Below are 18,398 nucleotides of genomic sequence, written 5' to 3'. Positions count from 1 at the left end.
TTCTGCTAGCAGTCATTGGATCTCGACCAACGCGAGTAGCAATGTCGTGATACGATAAATCACAATTGTGATAGGCTACAATCCGACCCTTATCAAAGTCGTAAACATGATGGTACGCATTTGTTCTCCTTACACGAGGCATCACAACAACGTTTCACCAGGCAACGCCGGTCAACTGCTGTTCATGTATGTGAAATCGGTTGGAAACTTTCCTCATGTCAGCACGTTGTAGGTGTCGCCACTGGCGCCAACCTTGTGTGAATGCTCTGGAGAGCTAATCATTTGCATATCACAGCATCATCTTCCTGTTGGTTAAATTTTGTGTCTGTAGCACGTCATCTTCATGGTATAGCAATTTTAATGGCCAGTAGTGTAACTTTGTAGCTCCGTTCAGTGGCGTATGTGGATACTGCCTGCAAAATGTGTTGTGAAGAGAGTTAGTAACAAAGAAAATTATGTGTGGTACAATGACATAGTTTTGATGGCACATTTAGGGGCATACATGGATACTGTCTACAAAATTTATTGGGTATAGAGTTAGTAGCACCAAAGTAATTCATTTAAATGTCATGCATGATGTGGCAGTTTTTCATACGTCTTATTGTTTATGGTGTATAACTCCTGAACTATGTTAGGTAGGTGGTTCTACCCAAACACTGACTGTTATGTGACAGTAACGGATATGTGTACCACGTTTGTTTGAAATCGCTCCAGTGATTTCGGAGATGTGGAACATATATACATGTTGTTGCTGTTGTTGTTGTGGTCTTCAGTCCTGAGGCTGGTGTGATTCAGCTCTCCGTGCTACTCTATCCTGTGCAAGCTTCTTCACCTCCCAGTACTTAGTGCAACCTACATCCTTCTGAATCTGCTTAGTGTATTCATCTCTTGGTCTCCCTCTACGATTTTTACCCTCCACGCTGCCCTCCAATGCTAAATTTGTGATCCCCTGATGCCTCAGAACATGTCCTACCAACCAGTCCCTTCTTCTTGTCAAGTTGTTCCACAAACTCCTCTTCTATCCAATTCTATTCAATACCTCCTCATTAGTTATGTGATCTACCCATCTAATCTTCAGCCTTCTTCTGTAGCACCACATTTTGAAAGCTTCTATTCTCTTCTTGTCCAAAGTACTTATCGTTCATGTTTCACTTCCATACATGGCTACACTCCACACAAATACTTTCAGAAACGACTTCCTGACACTTAAATCTATACTCAATGTTAACAAATTGCTTTTCTTCAGAAACGCTTTCCTTGCCATTGCCAATCTACATTTTATATCCTCTCTACTTCGACTATCATTAGTTATTTTGCTCCCCAAATAGCAAAACTCCTTTACTACTTTAAGTGTCTCATTTCCTAATCTAATTCCCTCAGCATCACCCGACTTAATTCGACTACATTCCATTATCCTCATTTTGCTTTTGTTGGTGTTAATCTTATATTCTCCTTTCAAGACACTGTCCATTCCGTTCAACTGCTCTTCCAAGTCCTTTGCTGTCTCTGACAGAATTACAATGCCATCGGCGAACCTCAAAGTTTTTATTTCTTCTCCATGGATTTTAATACCTATACCAAATTTTTCTTTTGTTTCCTTTACTGCTTGCTCAATATACAGATTGAATAACATCGGGGAGAGGCTACAACCCTGTCTCACTCCCTTCCTAACCACTGCTTCCCTTTCATGTCCCTCGACTCTTATAACTGCCATCTGGTTTCTGTACAAATTGCAAATAGCCTTTTGCTCCCTGTATTTTACCCCTGCCACCTTTAGAATTTGAAAGAGAGTATTCCAGTCAACATTGTCAAAAGCTTTCTCTAAGCCTACAAATGCTAGAAACGTAGTTTTGCCTTTTCTTAATCTTTCTTTTAAGATAAGTCGTAAGGTCAGTATTGCCTAACGTGTTCCAACATTTCTACGGAATCCAAACTGATCTTCCCCGAGGTCAGCTTCTACCAGTTTTTCCATTCGTCTGTAAAGAACTCGTGTTAGTATTTTGCAGCTGTACATACAGTTTTATAATACATATGGATGAAACAGTTCTGCACACACTATCATTTCTTTTTATTGTCATCTAGCATAGCATATTGGTTATGAATCAATGGTCCCTACTCATAAATGGAAACGCTTTTGCATGTGGTTAGGCATACTCTTTACAATACTGTCCAGGTAAGCCTGTGGGATATTGCTCCATTCCTGCACAGCAGCCTCTATGTGGTCTCTGGTGGGACAGGACGATTCCTAACCACTGGTTTTAGTATTGACAACACATTTTCAGTGCAGTTGAGATCTGGAGAATATGGGAGCCATTCCATCCAATCATTTGTATGCTCCATCCCAAAACATAAGTGAACTATCTTGATAAGAGTGGCAGTCTATGATACATTTGGGATGTAAATGTTGTCCCTGTTACATCCACACCAAATATCAGTACCGTCAGGATGGAGAATGATATGGGTCTCATCGCAAAAGACGCGCGTTGTATCCTGTTACTACCTAGCCCACAAAGACTGGTTTCCTGCTGATGTGACATGAGCCCCTCTCCAAACCCAGTTCAGAGGAGGAGCATTGAGAGGCTTTCTGGCACTTACTTCCTGCTCATGGAGCCTATTTCATAACATTTGTGTTGACACCTGCACTCCTGCAGCTGTTAAGAGGTGCCACTGTTGATGTGTTGCATTGTGTTAAGTGGCTGTTTTTTCCTTTCACTGCCAGCATTGTGATGGTATTCAACTGGCCCTGTCTCTAGAAACTTGTCAAATTCCAGAGACATTACTTTGATTCCCAGCAACATTTGCTGTGACGTCTGCCTCCCACGTTGGCTGTCCCCTTAGAGTGACAATACGGAGCCTCTGGTTGTGTGTTATTGTTGTCTGAACCATCTTGATGCAACACAACTCTTGTGATGATACACAGCACAAGTACTGCACTGCTTCCAGGAGGTAAGAACTGCATTACAAACAAACCAATTTAGTGATATCATAATGTGTTTCTGGATTGCAACATTCAGCTTTAAAGTTTCAGCAAGATGTAACATTTGTTTTGACCACTATAGTTTTGTGCTATCAACTAATTCATTTATTACTGTGAAGTGAATAATCAACAAATTTTTCATCTGTTGTGAGAACTATTTAGAACTAGGAGAAGACATGTAAGCATATGTGATGTGCATGTCCCAGTTTTGGTGTCATAATTGTAAGTTGTGTAGCATGTGTGTATTGGGTGGATTACATGAGAAAGATGATGTGCATACATTCATTGCACAACTTCTAAGCTCCACCACATCATGTCACGCATTAATGCTAGTATTTGAAAGTAATGTAATTAATAGTAACTTTAGTAATCAGTATAACAGTCATACAGAATAATGACAATGGAAATGATCTTCTGAAAATTAAATTAGTTTCATGACTGAAAGATAGCTGAACCCTTTGTTTTTACTCCTTGGGGAATTACATTTCACCCCCCAGGGGTAAGTACATCTGGTTGGGAAACACTGTTTTAAGTTTACACTGCTGTTCAACAGTGGTGCCTAGTGTCTTCAAGGTATAAGGAGGAGGAATACCAAGAAAAGCATCCTATATTCCATATTCCTATATTCCATATAAGCAAAGAAGGGAAAGCAGAAAGGTGGAAGGAGTATATAGAGGGTCTATACAAGGGCGATGTACTTGAGGACAATATTATGGAAAGGGAAGAGGATGTAGATGAAGATGAAATGGGAGATACGATACTGCGTGAAGAGTTTGACAGAGCACTGAAAGACCTGAGTCGAAACAAGGCCCCCGGAGTAGACAATATTCCATTGGAACTACTGACGGCCGTGGGAGAGCCAGTCCTGACAAAACTCTACCATCTGGTGAGCAAGATGTATGAAACAGGCGAAATACCCTCAGACTTCAAGAAGAATATAATAATTCCAATCCCAAAGAAAGCAGGTGTTGACAGATGTGAAAATTACCGAACTATCAGCTTTGTCACAGCTGCAAAATACTAACACGAATTCTTTACAGACGAATGGAAAAACTAGTAGAAGCCAACCTCGGGGAAGATCAGTTTGGATTCCGTAGAAACACTGGAACACGTGAGGCAATACTGACCTTACGACTTATTTTAGGAGAAAGATTAAGGAAAGGCAAACCTACGTTTCTAGCATTTGTAGACTTAGAGAAAGCTTTTGACAATGTTGACTGGAATACTCTCTTTCAAATTCTAAAGGTGGCAGGGGTAAAATACAGGGAGCGAAAGGCTATTTACAATTTGTACAGAAACCAGATGGCAGTTATAAGAGTCGAGGGACATGAAAGGGAAGCAGTGGTTGGGAAGGGAGTAAGACAGGGTTGTAGCCTCTCCCCGATGTTGTTCAATCTGTATATTGAGCAAGCAGTAAAGGAAACAAAAGAAAAATTCGGAGTAGGTATTAAAATTCATGGAGAAGAAATAAAAACTTTGAGGTTCGCCGATGACATTGTAATTCTGTCAGAGACAGCAAAGGACTTGGAAGAGCAGTTGAATGGAATGGACAGTGTCTTGAAAGGAGGATATAAGATGAACATCAACAAAAGCAAAACAAGGATAATGGAATGTAGTCGAATTAAGTCGGGTGATGCTGAGGGAATTAGATTAGGAAATGAGGCACTTAAAGTAGTAAAGGAGTTTTGCTATTTGGGGAGCAAAATAACTGATGATGGTCGAAGTAGAGAGGATATAAAATGTAGGCTGGCAATGGCAAGGAAAGCGCTTCTGAAGAAGAGAAATTTGTTAACATCCAGTATTGATTTAAGTGTCAGGAAGTCATTTCTGAAAGTATTCGTATGGAGTGTAGCCATGTATGGAAGTGAAACATGGACGATAAATAGTTTGGACAAGAAGAGAATAGAAGCTTTCGAAATGTGGTGCTACAGAAGAATGCTGAAGATTAGATGGGTAGATCACATAACTAATGAGGAAGTATTGAATAGGATTGGGGAGAAGAGAAGTTTGTGGCACAACTTGACCAGAAGAAGGGATCGGTTGGTAGGACATGTTCTGAGGCATCAAGGGATCACCAATTTAGTATTGGAGGGCAGCGTGGAGGGTAAAAATCGTAGGGGGAGACCAAGAGATGAATACACTAAGCAGATTCAGAAGGATGTAGGTTGCAGTAGGTACTGGGAGATGAAAAAGCTTGCGCAGGATAGAGTAGCATGGAGAGCTGCATCAAACCAGTCTCAGGACTGAAGACCACAACAACAACAATTCCATCTTCAGTGGAACTTTCCCACTGTTGTGCTGTAAATCACAAATGTAACTGAAGCTGTGCCTCTGATGTTCTCTTTATATAATTTTTTTGCAGCATATTTAGTTTCTTCTTCATTCTTAGTAATAAGTGGTAAATAATAAGTGATGGTGAAACATATAATGTTGATTTTTCTTCCAGAATATTTAGTTTAGATAAAACTTTACTTTATCTAAAACGAAGTTAAACACAATTAGTGGAGGAAATCATCTCCTTTTTCAACACTTGTACATATCTCACAAGACTCAGAGTGGAGTTTTACTTTTGACATTCTGATAATTTGGCAGAAGAGTTCTCTGGTCTTCTTGTCTATTCAGAACTCTTCTGTTGTATCAGAAACAGTCTGTCCTCAGTCACAAGTCTTCTTAAAGTACAAAAAGGTGACAACTGGGCTAGTCTACCAACAGATTCTTAATATCGTCTTTGGGTTCCATATCCGTTTCGCAAATGAACTACCCATCTTAAATTCTTATTGGTAAGTCACCAATGAGATGTTCAGTCTATTAGTATTAATATAATCAGTTTCAGACAGCTTTAAAATTTTGTGTATTTTCAACTAGCAAAGAGACATGTCTCTATAATTCAGGTGTGTCTATTCCGCTTTCTTATGCTGTGGGTGTGTCAGTACATTTTTCAGTTTTGTGGGATTGTTCCAGTTTGCCCAAATCTCTGTAGAACATACACGTATTCTCCTGCAGTGTTTATCTTCTTCTACCTTCCACACCTCTGCAGTAATTCCATCTTGACTTTGATGTTTGATTTGATTATCTCTGCTGTTTCCTGGATTGCTGGGAGCCCTGAATGTGGATTTGTCATGTATTTTTCAGAGGACATCATTACTTTGATGGGTCAAAGTTGAGTAGCTCTCAAAAGTAGACATCCAGAATTTCTCTTTAGTGTTCTTTTTCTGTGATGGAAACTTACAGTATCCAATCAAAAGTATCTAGACATCGCTGTAATAGATAATTGAGCACTAGATGTCATGAGGGGCGGACCCATAATTAAAAAGCAGGCAAGGACGATTGGGTTGTCATAGAGAAGCAGTAATAACACAATGGGTCAGTCAGGAGAGCTCAGTGACTCTGAATGAGGACTAGTCATTAGATTTCATCTGCATAATAATTCTAAATCTAGAATGAGATTTTCACTCTGCAGCGTAGTGTGCGCTGATATGAAACTTCGTGGCAGATTAAAACTGTGTGCCTGACCGAGACTCGAACTCGGGACCTTTGCCTTTCGCGGGCAAGTGCTCTACCATCTGAGCTACCGAAGCACGACTCGTGCCCGGTACTCACAGCTTTACTTCTGCCAGTATAGCACTTGCCTGCGAAAGGCAAAGGTCCCGAGTTCGAGTCTCGGTCGGGCACACAGTTTTAATCTGCCAGGAAGTTTCAATTCTAAATCTGCCTAAAGTGACTGATAATGATGATGTGACTGTGAAGGGGAAATGTGAAGAAACAATTACAGCTAAACCAAAACCAGGTGGACCTCATGTACTCGTGCAGAGGATGGTTGAAAAAAATTGGATGAAATCAGTGGAAGGAATTACTACTGAGTCTCAGAGTGATACAGCAGTATAGATATCACAAATGACTGTGAGTAGAGAGCTAAAAAGAAGAGGGTGCAATGGTCGAGCAGTTCTTCATAAGCCAGACATTTGTCATCAGTACTAAGCATTGCTTGGGGTGGTATGAAGAACAATGATAATGTACTTTTGATGTCTGGAAATGAGTGATTTGGAGTGATGAATCATGTTATACCTTATGGCAAATCTGATCAAAGGGTTTGGGTTTGGCGAACGCTTGGAAAACATTACCTGCCAGCATGTTTAGTGCCAACAGTGAAGTTTGAAGGAGGTGGTGTTACTGTATGGAAGTGTTTTTGTGTTTATGTTGTGGTCCCCTTATTGCGCTTGAAAAAATGTTAAATTACAAAGAATATAACCACATTTTATGGGGTAGTGTTCAGTAGAGGAACAGTTCAGAGGAATGATTTGTTGTATCAGCATGACAATGCATCCTTTCATAAAGTAGCATCTGTAAGGCTATAGTTCACGAACAAAAACTTTCCTGAAATGGACTAGCTTGTCAGGAGTTCTGTCCTGACCCCAACAGAACACCTTTTGGGTGAATTTGAATGTTGACTTTGCTCCAGACCCCAGTGTCCAACGTCACTACCTTCTCTGGTTCCTCCTTTTGAAAGAGAACAGACTGCAGTTTCTCCATGGACATTCAGGTGGTAAATTGAAAGTGTCTCCAGCAGAGGTCAAGCTGTCTTATAGACGAAGGGTGGGCACACAGTATATCATGTCCATTAACAGGTATTCAGATACTTTTTATCAGATAGTGTAGTGTTTGTAGCTGGTGACCGGATAGTTTCTCTTGGAAGGTCTCATAAAAATTTCTACTGGTGTTGTTGAGAAAGTCCAGTTCCATTTCAGTGTATCTGGATGTTTCATAATGAGTCCATGTGTCCTTCCTTCTCCATTATTTTGGAGGTTATTGTTTGCATCGCTAAACATGCCTTCCAGAACCATTCCTTTGAATACATAATTTGACTCTGTCATCTATATACAGTGACGTAGTAGGGGCTGGCCAGGTGAGTGGCAGCCAGGGAGCCAACTCCCAGCAGGGTGCACTTTCGAAGTTATCATGTATTTATCGCTAGTTGTGTTCTGCTACATAAGTTCGCATTCTGTTGCGATCCAGCTCATATGTCTACAGTAAGAGAAATTGATGGTCTGTTTGAGACATTCAGTGTCTACACATGGACCTCTGTTGTTTGTAGGAATGGTTTAACTGAGCTGGAACATCACTTTGATTTGTATTAGGTAACTGTCTGGATCAAAAAACTTTTCCATCCTTTTTTGCATGGTGTTTAGGCTTGTTGGTATATTGTTCCTAGAAAAGACCATGATCTATTTGGAATTCCCTCAGTATGGGACTAGCTGATTTCCAAGCTTTATTTTTATGTGTAGGTCTTGCAGAAAGTGCAAACATAATTTCAAATCAAAGACTATAGGTTATAAAGTTGCTCAGCATTTTAATTCATTTTTACTGTACTGGATGATCAGCTTATCTCTCTCCCCCCCCCACCCCCCCACCCCACCCCCACCCCCACCACCCATCTGTGCATTAAAATCACCCAATATCATCTTATATTTTGGGACTTTGCTCTTTGAAGAGTTCCCAGAAATTATCCACTTTTTGTGGATTTTTCTTATTATTAATTATGGGAGTGTGGATGTTGTTCAGGACATATTTTTGTTGATTTCACAGATAGTAGCTACATACATTCAGATGGAGAGTTAAAGATGCTTGATTTTTATTTTTTTATAATGTAACTGATTTTGTTGTTGTATAAAATTGTTTTGTATGAGTATTTATATTTTCGTTGATGCTTGTGGTGGTTGTATAACGCAATATAAGCAGCTGCACTGTACACAAAGTACCTAAAAAAGTACTTATTATATATTGGAAAAAGCTGTTATAGACTGTAGCTGAGATAATGACTAAACTCTTAAGATAACAGAAATTTCAATTGGAATTTTTTTAAAAAAAGGTGAGGATAGCAACTCTCACCACCAACTGATTAAGGTGCTACCTGACTGCTCCTTTACTGCCTCTTGAAATCTGCCTACCTCTTCATTGTCCTGTACTGCTTTCCCACTTACAGTTGTCACAAGCTCCCCCCCCCCCCCCCCCCCCCATGCACTGATCTGGAAAACTATTCATGAACAGTTGCAGGTGTGTGTGTGTGTGTGTGTGTGTGTGTGTGTGTGTGTGTGTCACTCAACATACACATAATTCTTCTGCTCTATTTTGTCTGACTAGGCTGCATCGAATTTGTGCCATTTTCATTACCTTTCTGTTAATTCTCCATCAGTCAATATCAACCATTATTGGCTTTCAGTTACTTGAGGTACATTGTTTATGAAACATTATTATAGCCTGGAGGACAGTAGTAATCTGCATAAGCTCTACTGCTAGAAACTGGAACAAAGTAAATTCACATTGCTACATTGCTTTTGTAGATTCAGTCCAACTGCCATGTGCATTGAAACTAATTACAGTTACTTTGCTTCATACCTAGTATACTTACCTAAGAAAAGAAAATATTCTCTTTACTTTTAGTTTCTGGAAGAAACATCAACAGGAAAAAAAAAAGAAAAATCAGGACACAGTTTAGCAGAGATCCTGATGTATGACTGGAATGGTTCCATGAGATGAGTGGTGAAGATCGTGAGAGTGATACTGCTGACTCAGAGAATGAGGGTTGTGTACATGAAAGTGGTCATGATTCAGTTATAGAACAAAAAGTGTCAGAAGAGATGAATTTTAATCACAGAAAGGAGTAACTCAATAGGGCATTTTTTTAGGAAAGCTGCAATAACTGAAAAGGGAAAAAACAAATGTATGACAGAGTTGTACTTCTATTACACATTAATCTGGACTCAAAAAGGAAGCCCTTATATCAAAGACAGAAACAGATATTCTGCAGTTATTGTTGGATGAAACATGGTAACTTACTGTTGCAACATCTAGTAATATTTATATCAATGATGTTTGTGATAACTTTTCTAGAGAAAGGAATGCTAAAGAAACAGATATTATAGAAATCAGAGCTTTCATTGTTTTGTTATATATGTGTGGATTTCTGAGATGTTCTAGAAATAATGATGTACTGAAGTTTTAGGGTAACTCAGAGGCCAATGAGGGACTTTAATCATGATATTCATGCATGAATGAAAACTGATTGTTCTCTCTTGAGATGTCTGAGGTTTAATAACATCTTTGGTAGAGGTGTTCACAGAGAGATTGACAAGTTTGCTGCTAACAGAGAGAAACTGGAACTGTTTACAAGTAACTGCGAACAATATTTCTCACACAGTGTATATCTTACTGTATATGTCTATGAAATGTGCTATGTATATTTAGATATAAATAAATCATTCATATACACTGTTAAAAGTATCCAAATGCACCCTTCATAAGTAACCATGTCATGAATTACCACACAAGTGATGGAGGATTAATTGGAAAGGGGTGGGGGAGGCAGTAGTTGCTGGAAAGCTAGTGAAATTCTGCGCTGTTATATGCTTTTGACTGGTGTGCATTAATGCCACTGGTGAATGGCTGCATATAATAATTTATATTTAACCTAAGTGAGGAACTGCTATACTGAAGGCAGTGACCTCAAGGTATTTGAGTTTCTTGTTCACATTAAATGTAAATGTTCAGTGTAATGGGCATGAATACATTTCTAGTGGTACAAAGTGATGTTTTGTCAGAGAGCATGGACCGTTTTTAAGAATTTGCATGTAGAGTCAAGTGATTCCTCTTCAAGTCGACTGATTCTTCAGAATAAGTGAAAATTTAGAAGGCTCGGAAAAGAATTTGGGATGGGGAGGGGGAGAGTATTTAGGATGTGCAGTCTAAGGGAAAATGGACTCAGATAAGAAGTAATACAGATATAATAAATTTTTTTGTCTTCTGAGGAAGAATAAAGCTGCAGGAATATCAAAAGATGTATAAAAACAGCATTTAAATATATGCTAATTATTCAGATTACTAATTAAGTTCAACCAACTGTAGTGTCATGCATGTGGAAGCTTCTTGCTATTTTTTCTGCCAACCACTTTAATTTCATTGTTATGAGTGATTGATTTGTGACTTACCAATTTTTGGAATCTGGACGCTCAGTTGTAGGAATTTTGTGTTGCTCTTGACATTGATACATCATTTATATAAAATAATAGATTCCAGTTATTTAATTTATTATTAATTATTTCCCAACAGCTCTTATATTTTACAGTATATACCCTCTATATTGTTGGAGGAAGCTTTTCCATAGGCCGCATACGTCTCATTTTGTCGTGCAGTATGAGTCTGTTAATATCTTCTGGTCCACCTTGGAGACCACCTTTAGTAATTGCATCCCATGCCTTGCGCAGGAGCACCTTACCAGGACGGGGTATATACTTTGGGAATTCAATGTCAAAATGGATCTGCAGATTTCCACGTTTGTCAGGATCTTCCATTAAAGGCATCCCCTCACTATCCACAATTTTGATGTAACCTGGTCTGTTAGAAATGAAAAGCATATCAGCTTGAGATCATGGTACGAGGTGCATTCAAGTTCTAAGGCCTCCGATTCTTTTTCTCCGGATTGGAAAGAGATAGAAACATGCGCATTGTTTTAAAATGGGGCAACGTTCTTTGTCAATATGTCCCAGAGATGGCAGCACTGTATGGCAGATGGAATTTTACCGCCAGCGGCGAGAATGAGAACTGTTTTAAATACTTAAAATGGCAACGTTTTCCTTACTTGAACAGCGTGCAATCATTCATTTTCTGAATTTGCGTGGTGTGAAACCAATTGAAATTCATTGACAGTTGAAGGAGACATGTGGTGATGGAGTTATGGATGTGTCGAAAGTGCCTTCGTGGGTGCGACAGTTTAATGAAGGCAGAACATCATGTGACAACAAACCGAAACAACCGCGGGCTTGCACAAGCCGGTCTGACAACATGATCGAGAAAGTGGAGAGAATTGTTTTGGGGGATCGCCGAATGACTGTTGAACAGATCCCCTCCAGAGTTGGCATTTCTGTGGGTTCTGTGCACACAATCCTGCATGACGACCTGAAAATGCGAAAAGTGTCATCCAGGTGGGTGCCACGAATGCTGACGGACGACCACATGGCTGCCCGTGTGGCATGTTGCCAAGCAATGTTGACGCGCAATGACAGCATGAATGGGACTTTCTTTTCATCGGTTGTGACAATGGATGAGACGTGGATGCCATTTTTCAATCCAGAAACAAAGCGCCAGTCAGCTCAATGGAAGCACACAGATTCACTGCCACCAAAAAAATTTCGGGTAACCGCCAGTGCTGAAAAAATGATGGTGTCCATGTTCTGGGACAGTGAGGGCGTAATCCTTACCCATTGCATTCCAAAGGGCACTACGGTAACAGGTGCATCCTACGAAAATGTTTTGAAGAACAAATTCCTTCCTGCACTGCAACAAAAACGTCCGGGAAGGGCTGCGCGTGTCCTGTTTCACCAAGACAACGCACCCACACATCGAGCTAACGTTACGCAACAGTTTCTTCATGATAACAACTTTGAAGTGATTCTTCATGCTCCCTACTCACCTGATCTGGCTCCTAGTGACTTTTGGCTTTTTCCAACAATGAAAGACACTATCCGTGGCCGCACATTCACCAGCTGTGCTGCTATTGCCTCAGTGATTTTCCAGTGGTCAAAACAGGCGCCTAAAGAAGCCTTCGCTGCTGCCATGGAATCATGACGTCAGCGTTGTGAAAAATGTGTACGTCTGCAGGGCGATTACGTCGAGAAGTAACGCCAGTTTCATCAATTTCGGGTGAGTAGTTAATTAGAAAAAAAATCGGAGGCCTTAGAACTTGAATGCACCTCGTACTGTGTCATGAGGATGACAAAATTTATGGCATAGTTATGTTTAAGTGTTTTTGTAGCCTGTCATGTGTATACTTTGATGTTGTTTTATTTTACCTAATACATCTCTTTCAGGAGTATATATTTTTTATATTCTTGAATGGAAGCGAAAACAATGAGAAGGGCATTAGGATGAAAAATTACTTCTCACCACAAGAGCAGGTTACAAACATATGAATGTATGAATGATATTTGCATCCTACATTATACCAAATGAATGATACAAAAATCATGCCTACATCCGTACTCTATAAACCAGTGCATGGCAGAGCTTATTTCCAGTTCTACCACTTATTGGACTTCTTGTCATTCCATTGGCATATGTAGTATGAGAAGAATGGTTGTATTTATGGATTCTTCATTCATTTCTTGGGTAGAACAGTTTCATATTTAAAGTCAGAAAACTAAACAAACTATGTTTCTGTTATATTAATAGTTGTTTATTTTGAACACTTTTTGTCTTATTGTGACATTGTCAGGAAACAACTGATTAGTGTCCACAAGAAATAATACTCTGAAGGAAACCTAACATGAGGAACAAAGATTTTTTTCAGTACACATAGGAACTTTGATCAAGATATTATGTGAGAAATGTCAAATCGAGCACTGATCTTTCATGTTATGCTTCAACCATGTCAAATTAAAATTAACAATATGGATAATGTGAAAGACAGACAATAATGAAAGCAAAAAATGTTAAAGTAAACAAATTGCAAAGGTATACTAGTAACGTCATGTTAAATAATGGAGTTTTTGCTGCTATCTCACTACAGTATTGTAGAATCTCAAAGGTTGGTGAGCAGGTGGTAAAACAAATATGCCGTTTGATGAAGGCTTCTGAGTTTTACCGATTTCTGCCAACTGATAACTGGTGTGGAACTCTTTAAGCTAAAGTGCTTGAAAATATTTGCTAGAATAGTAAGTCAAATGGGAACCAACTCTCACATGTAACACACCATTTCATCTCATTTAATTTCCTGTCAGTAACACCTTAGATGAGAGCTCTGTATCTTGTTTTGAAAAGTATTCAGCAGATTTTGGTGCCAAATATAGCAGAAGTATTGAGACAACTGAGTTAGTTATCAGAATACTGGCTTTCAAATTGCAGTGGAAAGAGCTGGTTGAGAGCACTGATGCCAGTTCCCATTTGGGTATTTTGAAGGTCTTTTTCTCCCCTTCTCCAAAATATGGTGTAAGAGATCTTTATCCAAACATTGAAATAGCTTTGAGGTCATTTATGATAATTCCATTGGCTTCAGCGTCTTATCATCTCAATTTCAGCAAATTAAAGATGGTACAAAGCTACTTAAGATCAAGTATAGGTGAAGAAGACTGTCAGATTGAGCTTTTGTGCTGACAGAATGTCACGACTGCTAAATTTTACTTCAGTGACATAATATATGAGTTTGCTTCACTCAAAGCAAAGAAATGAAGAGTAAAATTGTAATACAAACAGTTCTTAGAAAGAAATGTGCTATCAACACTTTTTTTTTTAATGGTTTCTGCGCTATTAATAATTTAAGGAGCAAATAAAATCTGTCCTTTGCTGTACATAATAATAAAATAAATGTACAGTAACTGTCATACACAATAAGACATACGTTTTCTTTTACTTTCAATTTTTTAGGATATTTATACAATTTGTAACTTATTTTTTGGAATTCCGGTCCCAGCTGCTGGAGATGGAGGTCATGTGTATGTGAGGTGTGCTTGCTTGTGTGAATGTTCATGTTTTATCTTTTCTGAAGAAGGCTTTGGCCAAATGCAAGATGTATAATAGTCTTTTCCTTCTGCTTCTCTGCACATGGTGAGTAGCACTCTATCCTTTTCTGAATTTATTGTTATTGCAACCTGCAGTTTCCATTGTTTTATATACTGGAATGACACACTTAATTTGTTGTGTGCAACATTTTTCATATATGTAGCTCATTTAAGTAATATTATTCAATAATGCTTTATTTTTATTAAATCAACGTTACAAGTTACAAAATTTCCAAAATCTGTATAGAAAAAATTGTAGAATGATAATTTTTCTGAGTAGAGGGGGGGGGGGGGGGGAGGGGACGACAGTTCTATTAGGGGTCCTGGGATTGTCTTGGTACGGCTCTGATTGGGGAAAAAAAGTCTGGGAGTGTGTAGGTGCTTGAAAGAATCATGTGAAGCTTAATTGTGGAGATGTGCTCAGTAGTAACTGATCATTCAGAACCAGTTGAGATATTGAGCTAAATATTTATTTATCTCAATTACTTCTAATTTCTAATAGGCTAAATTTCTTTCCCTTTGTTGGCTCTATGTAGTACTTCTGTGTGGACTTTATATCTATGACATTCCTTCAGCACATGTTCATAAAGAGTGGAGTCTGACTTACATAATCTCTAGCTGATATAGGCCTGCATGTTTGATCAATATACAATCTGTTACAGTCAATGCAAGTAATTTTATAAACACATCTATTAATAATATGTTCTATCATTGCTGCTGAATTAGATATGAGCTGTGGAGTCTCTTACATAAAACAAACTTTTAAAGTTGCAAGATTTGAGAGTTTTGGCTAACATCATTTATCTGTGTGACATAGAAGAATTATGGGCAAAGTTTAAACTGATTATAAACCACGCTCTGGGGAAATATGTGAAGTAAGTAGATAGATTAAGGACAGAAAGAACACACCGGAGTCTAATTACTAAATTCGGACATGCTGAGTAAACAAGATGGTTGCACTTTCAGATCAAAAGAGAATGTGGAAATGCTGACAGGCAAAAGTAGAAATCTGTGTGTCTATAAAAAAATTGTGTGTGTGTGTGTGTGTGTGTGTGTGTATGTGTGTGTGTGTGTGTGTGTGTGTGTGTGTGTATGTATGTGTGTGTGTGGGTGTGGGTGGTTTGGGAACTTATGGGCACCCAACGGTGAGGTTATCAGTGCCTTGACATCGATGAAAACAAACGAATGTGGATAAGAATGAAAACTGTCGTACACACATGCACACAAAATGACCACACAATGACTATCGCACAGGCACTCTCACATGCATTAAAACCAATGTGGAGGCAAGATAGCTAATCGATGTGCAAATCATGCAGCTACTTCCACCATCATACCTTAGTGAAGGATCTTGCTGAGAGTCTGAGAAAATTCTGGTCCTTTGTAAAATCACTAAGTAGGTGGAAGGCTTATATCCAGTCACTTGTCAACCAGTCTGGTGTGTCAACAAAGGACAGCAAAAAGAAGGCAAGAGGTTTTAAATTTTGTATTTAAAAAATCATTGCAGAATTGTATAGAAGTACCATCGTTTGACTGTTGCACAAATTCCAGTATGGAGGGCAGAGAAATAGGTATCTCTGGCATTGAGAAGCAACAGAAAGAGTTGAAAACAAATAAGTTGCCAGGTCTGGACAGAAACCCAAATCAGTTTTGCAAAGAGTACTCTGCAACACTGGCCCCTTATGTAGCCTGCATTTATCACAAATATCTCACCCAGGGTAAAGTCCCAAGTGACTGGAAACAGGTGCAGATGTAGAGGGTAAAAGAATGGACTTGCAAATTACAGACCCACATCCTTAATGTCAGTATCATGCGGAATTCTTGAGTATGTTTTAAGTTTAAAATAATAAACTTCCTTGAGACAGAAAAGCTCAAACTTCCTTGAGACAGAAAAGCTCCTGTCCAGTAATCAGCATGAATTTTGCTCGTGCAAAATACTGTTTGCCCCTTTCTCGCATGATATCCTGTGAACCATCGCTGAAGGGCAACAGGCAGATCCCATATTCATCGATTTACTTAAAGCATTTGACATGGTATCCTACTACAGATTGTTAACGGAGGTCCAAGCATACAGAATAGGTTCCCAGATATACAACCTGCCCAAATATTTTTTAACTAACAGAACCCAGTATATTGTCCTCAATGGTGAGTGTTCATCAGAGACAAGAGTGTCATTAGGAATGCCCCAGGAAGTGTGAATAAGACTGCTCTTGTTATCTATATATGCATATGATCTGACAGATAGGGTGAACAGAAAATTGCAAGTCTTTGTTGATAATAATACAGGAATGTATCATCATTGAGTGATTGTAGGAGGATACAGAATGACTTAGGCAGAATTTCTATTTAGTGTGATGAATGGTGGCTTGCTCTGAATACAGAAAAATAAGTTAATGCAAGTGAGTAGGGAAAACAAGTCTGTAATGTTCAATTATGGTATTAGTGGTGTGCTGTTTGAAACAGTTAGGTTGATTAAATATCTAGGAATAACACTGCAGAGCGTAATGAAATGGAACAAGCGTGTAAGGATGGTAGTGGAGAAAACGAATGGTCAACTTCGGTTTATTGGGAGAATTTTAGGGGAAGTGTAGCTCATCTGTGAAGGAGATATCATATAAAATAGTTGCACAATCTATTCTTGAGTGCTACTCAATTGTTTGGAATCTGCACCAGTTTGTTTTAAAGGAATACATTAAAGAAATTCAGAGGTGTGTTGCTAAATTTGTTACTGGTAGGTTTGATGAACATATGAGTATTACAGAGGTGTTTCACAAACTCAAATGGGAATCCCTGGAGGGAAGACGGCATTCTTTTAGTATGACACTAGTGAGAAAATTTAGAGAACAAGCATTTGCACCTGAATGTAGTATGTTTCTACTGACACTAAATGAATTTTTCATGGACTGCAAAGTTAAGACAAGAAAATTAGGGTTTGTATGGAGGAATATAGACAGTCATATTCCCTCGCTCAATTTGTTAGAGGAATAGGAAAGCAAATGACTAGTAGTGTACATGGCACCCTCCACCATACACCATATGATGGCTTGTGGAGTATGTACACAGATGTAGATGTAGATGTAGATGAAAGGGGTGCACTGCACTCTTGAGTGCCAACTAAAGGGCGGGGGGGGGGGGGGGGGGGGCTGAAGGCTGAGCACACGATCAATCACTACGTTAATTTTTGATTTGTACTTAAAGTTACTGTATTACTGTTTTATTTGGTGTATAAACATGAGCAACAGATTCAAACAACAGAAAATCTGGGATGTAATACAACAGTATAAAGTATGGTGGCTGCTACAAATTACATAGAGTTGTGCTGAGTGGCAGGCAGGCACACTGAAAGAAGTCTGCTTTATACTAAGTTCCTCATTGGATGTAGACAAAAAAAACACACATGCACACACATTCACAACATTCACGCATTTACATTATTATGAACACTCAAACTGCCATTGATTACATAATTACAAATATTCAGTCTGGCAGATATAATTGCCTTATAGAAGACATGAATTTATTGGATCACAACTCACAGACAGTAATAATAAAAGAAGTAGGGAAATTAGATTCACTCAGCTTTATCCCTTACAGGGATATGAGACGTTCTAACATAACAGACCTAAAGGTAAAACTACAAAATGAAAAGTGGCCAGATAGGTACTTATCTAATAGTGTTAATAATAAATATAACAGTTTCCTCGATATCTATTTAAAAATCATTGAAGAGTGTTTGCCAACCAAAACCAAACCAATAAAGAAAAAGTGAGGAAATCTGCCATGGCTAACAAAAGGTCTATTAGTATCCTGAAAAATGTTGAAACTTCTTCATGCAATTTGGAAAGCTCCAGATAGGCCTATTCATTTTGTTGATT

The 18,398-nt window shown here is 38.7% G+C and overlaps 1 protein-coding gene across 1 annotated transcript in view; it reads right to left on the bottom strand.

The window, feature by feature from the left end:
• Window positions 1-11,106: 11,106 nt before the first annotated feature.
• LOC124545681 (dnaJ homolog subfamily B member 13-like) overlaps window positions 11,107-18,398 on the bottom strand; it is a 106,328-nt gene continuing 99,036 nt past the window's right edge. Inside the window, exon 6 of the mRNA XM_047124627.1 lies at window positions 11,107-11,365. Within this exon, the coding sequence (XP_046980583.1) occupies window positions 11,107-11,365 (259 nt within the window). The remainder of the gene's footprint in view (window positions 11,366-18,398) is intronic.

Source organism: Schistocerca americana, chromosome 8 (genome assembly GCF_021461395.2).
Source record: "Schistocerca americana isolate TAMUIC-IGC-003095 chromosome 8, iqSchAmer2.1, whole genome shotgun sequence".
Taxonomy (NCBI): Eukaryota; Metazoa; Arthropoda; class Insecta; order Orthoptera; family Acrididae; genus Schistocerca; species Schistocerca americana.
Note: the sequence above shows the minus strand (reverse complement) of the source record. Positions and strands in the feature narration are given on the sequence as shown.